Below are 6176 nucleotides of genomic sequence, written 5' to 3' on the forward strand. Positions count from 1 at the left end.
GTTTGGAAGAGTTATAACTTCGTAGAAAGCGGTTTTCAATGTCCAAAAAAATATTACTATACTTCATAGCTGGAGGTTTCACTCACACACTTGGTCAACTTGGAAAGGAATTTTGTATGGTGTTGATCTTGTTAGGAAAGGTATGATTTGGAGAGTGGGAAGACGTGTATGTTAAGTTCTGGAAAGATATTGATGACTAATGTGCAGAGAGCCTGGAGGAATTTTACCACTGATGCTTCTTGCCGTTCCTTGTGCTTGGCCTTCTGAAACTGTTCTTCACATTTTGCGAGATCGTCGTGATGGTGTTGGGGATATTAGTCAAAGCTGTGATCTATAAAAGATGATTTAAAAATTTGATCTCCTTAACATCACTTTTATATTAATGTGCGACTCTTTTGCGTTTTTAGTTATGCAGGCATATGATGTAACGGTAGATTGAGAAAATTAAATGTGATTAAAAGAAGATTGCAGATTTGTAGCAGGTTGTTAAGTCATATCTCTTTTACGTTTTTGGGAGAAACATTATCACAATCGAGCAGGTAAAACAGTTCAAGGTAAAGAGGAGAGGGACTAACTAAAAGTTATAGGGGCCCTTAAAATCTGGTGTGTTGAACTTTGCCTTAATAATTTCATCAAATGGTAGTAGGTTATCCGATTTAACATCCTAACCGCTCCCCAATTATTTTTGGGCCCTATAACGTTAGGCTTTAGCTTTAAGTTTTCATCAATCGTACCTGCCCAATCTCACACTGTAATTTGGACTTGTGCTCTGTATTATTGAACAATTAATTATTAGAATTATTTCTGTTTTTCTGGTTTTGCATGTGCTTGCTAAAACATATGAAATAACAAAACATGAACTGTCCGAGTAACAATGCGTTATTTAATACTTAAAATCTCAAGTATTTTGGAATTATAGAATCTAGATCACGAGGTCGTTAAGAGCTGCTCATGCTCAACTTTCTGGATATTCAATACCAACTACCATCCAAATTTTCTACAAATTGAGCGAGGCCCCCATTATTTACCTACCACATTAAATTTTATTTATTTTCACTTCCCATTTTATCAGTTTATATCATCGTCTCCTCGTATAAATGTAGTACCACATAAGAAAACCCCTCAGGCACATTTTAGCTAATCTAACCTAGCTATGGACTGGTTATCATGGCTGTCAAAAACCGGCCTTGAACCCTCCCTCATCTACGAATACGGCCTCGACTTTTCGCACAACCAGCTGCAGCTCGACGACGTGAGATACTTAGACCACGAGTTTCTTCAGAGCATGGGAATATCTGTGGCCAAGCACAGGCTAGAAATACTCAAGCTTGCCAAGAAAGAAACCAGATTTGGGCACCCGAAATCGCTTTCTCGGCTTAGTTGGGCGCTCATTCGGACCAAGAAGTGCTTCTCCAAGTACTTTAACAAGTTGGTTTTTCATGAGGAGGTGTCTTTTGATGGCAGGGGTGCAACTCAGGCTAAGCCAACTTGGTATCAAGAGCATTGGAGAGGAGCTTTGTTGAGGAAGCACAAGAGTCATTCTGAGGAGGTCGAGGATGAGAAGCCTATGGTGGTCAAAACTAGGAGCGTTGCGCTTTCTGGACCGTTGGATGGGAGGGTCCAGGAGAGACTGATGGCTCATAATAATCGGAGCTTGAAGTTATCGGGACCGTTGGATGGGAAGGTTCATGAGACGTTGATGTACACAAATAGGAGCCCAAGGCTGACCGGTTCTTTGGTTGCAAGTTCGAGTCCCAAGTTATCTGGACCGTTGGATGGAAGAACGTATGAGAAGATCATGGCCGCAAATAAAAGTCCAAGACTTTCTGGGCCGTTGGATGGGAGAGTTGTGAGCCCAAAGTTTTGCTTTCCTTACGAGAAGGAAAGGGAGCATGTTGATTATGATGATCATTCACTTCGGACTGCACTGTTTCAGGATCTGAAGCCAACTTGAAGTTTGTGGTTTGGTTTGGTTAGTTTTGTCGTAACAGGAGAGTATATGCCTTAGAACCGAAGATATATCTATTTGCTTCGATTACATTATGAGTATTTTAGACATTAACAGATGTGCATCAATGACACGAAAAGATAAATAAGTTCATTTTTGTGGTGTGTTCTTACAAGTTTGATTGTTTTTCTCAATGTATTACTTCCTTGTGCATCTTCTTGTGCTTTTAGATGGCAATATATGGAAATCCCTATATACATTTACTGGTTGATTGGATTTGCCCATCATTTCATAGTAATTTCTTGAAACATGTGTTTTCAATGGGGGGAAAGAAAGGAAGTGATTTCTTCACTTTTTTTTTCTCAGCAAATTAGAGGACAAATAAGTAAGAGTGTGCAGGAAGAGAAAAAAAGTGTACGTAAATCATATCGTTGAAAAAAAGTATAAGTTGAGTGTGGTTACTATGATCGAATCAATCAGTACTAGATTTACAGCAAACTTTCATGATTCTGCTTCAACAACACATTCAGTCCCAACCACCATATGGTTCATAGGATACAGTCGAGAGCTAAAATTCTCCAACTGCAGTACTGTTGTACAGAAAAAGCCGAAAAATTGCACAAACTACAATTTAGAATTGGACATGTGTTGATTCTTTGGTTCTGAAGACGGATTTGAGAAACTAAAACTTTCTACGTACGTCTCAGATAGTTGATGTAGTTGTATCGAGATGTGCTCGAGTATGATAGCTCTATAGACAGTAGAACTTCCACTCGCCGCCCCTTCATCTTAATGGTTTGTATTTGGAAGAACCCTCAAGGATCCCCCAGCGTAAAGCATGTCGTAAACGGGCTTTATATATCACGTAAACCCAGAGTCTCCTTCGTCCCCAAACCTCTGCATTCTTTTTTCTTCTCCCACTCCGATGGCTAGCGGCGGGAAGCCGTTGACCCACGCCTTGTTTTCTCAAGAACAATTCGGCACTTGTAAATGAGCATGAGCTTTACATTTGCATCCGACTGTTGGTTCAATTTTGACTCGGAAGAGCAGCATAGTTGTTAGGTATATGAGATTTTTTTTTGGAAGCGGGATCCAAAAGGAATGCCGATGAGAAACTTTTATTGAAAAAAAAAAAAACACATTTACAAACCAAAGGAAGGCCTAATTTATTTCTAAAAACAAACAGAAAACTGGCCTAAAAACAAAGAAGACACAGAAAAAGAGCCCAACATCAGTGAAGCCCAAACAAAAACGAATAACCGAGAACCATCCATTGTGGTTGCCACCGCCGATTTGAGAATCAGCCAGCTACTCGATCCTCCACCCACCGCGGATCATCCCCTCCACAGGCGCCACCTACACACAGCCATCAACAAGAGACAGTCAACGAGAGAGAAGCCAACCATCGGAAAGAAGCTCCGGGAAATTTTTGAGCAACACCATCGGAAACGGCAGACAATAAGGAGAACGTATTAAGTAAAATGAAATAAGGAGAATGTATCATATCTGTTTATATTTGACCGTTTGACGGTGTGCATGCATTAAGTAAAATGAAATAAGATTAAATTCAATTGTTAAATTGATGAAAATCAAATATGATTAAATTCAATCCTGTATTTTAATTGAAGTTTGAAAATTATAGTTTTATATCATTTATCTAGTTTCAATCCCTTTAAATCGCATGTTTAATTCCACTTTTCTTTGTCAAATAATCATACTTTGTAAATTTTATACTTTTGTTTTGGTATTTCCTTCATCGAAAACATAATTAATGTAGGCTTCTCACAATTGTTATTGTTCGTCAGAAACATAATTAATGTAGTCTTCTCACAATTGTTATTGATGAAGAAAAAAAATTATTATTAACACTCCAAAAATCAATTGTGAACTCTAAACTTTCTATATTTAGCAAGAAAAATAGTGTACAAATAAATTTTTAGGGACCCAATAACAATTAAAAAAAAAATACTTCTCAATTTTCCTTTTTTGTGGACCAAATGTGCCCCTTAGGCCCTTACTATACGTTTTTTTTTCTAAGTACATCTTAATTTTTACACTAAAAGGAGGGGTAGTTTGGTTAAGTCATATAATAGGCAGCCTAATTTAGTATCGAATTCGCCGTTCACGAGATTCGAACCTAAGACCTCTCACTTTTTTTTTTTTTTTCTTTCCGCAATTTAGATTACTTTAGAGTTGAATAATATTTTGTATAAGAAAAAGAAAAGAAAGGCCTCGGCCTGGCCTCATTAAAGAAATGGTTGGCCCAATTGAACATCTTTGTGTTCTTGATTCCAAGTATAAAGGTGAAAAACAATGGTCCATATAAACATGCTTTTATAGCTCAAGCAGGAGCCTTTGCATGTTTCTTTAATATCTACCAGACCCATTGTTTTTCCAAAGAAGTTGACAAGAGGGTTCAGCACACGATTATAAAATAAAGATAAATGATAACTACATACCATTTTTCTGCGCCGCACTTATGTTTAATCTTATCCGTTATTTTCATTTGACTTGTTCAATTCGATAACAAGAAATAAAGAAAGATGTATAAAACGAGAAAAATAGTAAGTGATTATCATTTCTCGAAAAAAAAAATGAGCATAATTAGGCTGTTTTCCTTTCGTTTTCCTTGGGGGTAAAGGTGGCATGGGCTTTGAAACCGTTAACAAACACCACAGCAGCTATCCTAAGGTGATTGGGCCTCTCCTCCCATTAACCTCTTTTACTAAACGTTGGCTCCAAGTTCTCCCATTAACATTAAGACCATCTTTAACTCATGAGATAAAGTTTTAAAATCTCCCTCAAAATCATCTCCAACCATTGAGCTAAAATAAGTTATGGGGAGAAAATATATCTCTGAGCTAAATTCCCCTTAGGATTTAAACTATTATGGACCCACCAAACTGTCATTTTTTATTTTTTACTTATAATCTAAACAGTTGTGTGATCAAATTGGAAAAAAAAAAAAAAAGAAAAAGAAAAAAAAAGAGATTTGACAGTCCAAAATTAAATCTAATGTCTAAAATTATTTCAATCAAATTTCACTTAAAACTTTATAAATACTCATCTATTTGTATGATTTTTAATTACTTATTAGAATTTAAATATTTTTATATTGAAATGGCCATAAAAATAAATTAGGATAATTTACATAAATCTTATTTTCAAGAAAGTTATCCAAAATAAAAAGACTAAATCCATTATTTAATAATCTCGAACTAAAATTTAAAGACACAAAAGTTCTAAGTTATGACTTAAAATTTTAAATTTTATTTTTAGAAATTAGAGATGGTCAAACATAGATATATAAAAAACGGACTGTCTCACGAGATTTTGAATCCAACAGGCATGCCAACCCTTGGGCTGTCATCAACTCCAGGATGTGATGAGGAGATACCATCATACCAAGATGCCAAACAACTTTGTCGATAAAAGCTTTTGAGAGTAGTTAATATTTTTATCGCAGACAATCATGTTTACATCAGAGTGAGCTAAGACAATTCAAACTTTTGGATGGCTAATCCAATCAGGTACACGTTGTCCATCGCATTTGGGTCATGTCAATCCAAGTCACCTCTGAGATAGTCTTTTGGCAAGTGTAAATATCCATAGGCCAGCAAGAACATAGTGTTGTCAAATCTTATCCAAAATAATATCTTTTTAATTCAAACTGATCTAGACAACAACATTACGCTTTGCAAATATCTTTGCTAATATCTTTTTAATTCAAACTGATCTAGACAACAACGTTACGCTTTGCAAATATCTTTGCCAAAGGCAAAGATATTTGTGACTAAGCCGACTTGAAATATAAACCATGAACAAAGTTGTATTACAGCTGTGCCCATAATATTGTAATTTCAATGAATACACAACACAAAACAACCAAAAGATGAAAATCGAAAGCCGTAAATCGGCATGTCTGAAAAGGGACAAAACACAGATGATCTATCCACTTTTTAGTCCCATAATGATGGATAAGTTTCTTTTTTTGGTGGACTGGAAATTCTCATAACCGTAACAAAGGTATCAAAAGTCGCATTATTATGTGTGTCATAGTCTCATAGCTAAAGAACTCTCTAGTACAATTACCATATATAATACTAGATAAGTTTTCGTGTTTCATACTCACATCCACAAGTAGCATTATTTATTTATGTTCATGTTTTAGTGTCACAACCAGACAATTGGCTCATGCATTCACCCAAACCCTAAGAACAAGTTCACC

At 36.1% G+C, this 6176-nt stretch overlaps 1 protein-coding gene across 1 annotated transcript; it reads left to right on the forward strand.

Annotated features, from left to right (window-relative positions):
- Positions 1 to 1035: 1035 nt before the first annotated feature.
- Positions 1036 to 2246, forward strand: LOC137740571 (uncharacterized). Its single transcript, XM_068480436.2, has one exon. It carries the CDS (start codon positions 1154 to 1156, stop codon positions 1952 to 1954), a length of 801 nt encoding a protein of 266 aa, XP_068336537.1. The 5' UTR covers positions 1036 to 1153; the 3' UTR covers positions 1955 to 2246.
- The last annotated feature ends 3930 nt before the right edge of the window (positions 2247 to 6176 follow it).

This window comes from Pyrus communis, chromosome 15 (genome assembly GCF_041283825.1).
Source record: "Pyrus communis isolate YQ-2024b chromosome 15, ASM4128382v1, whole genome shotgun sequence".
Classification (NCBI taxonomy): Eukaryota; Viridiplantae; Streptophyta; class Magnoliopsida; order Rosales; family Rosaceae; genus Pyrus; species Pyrus communis.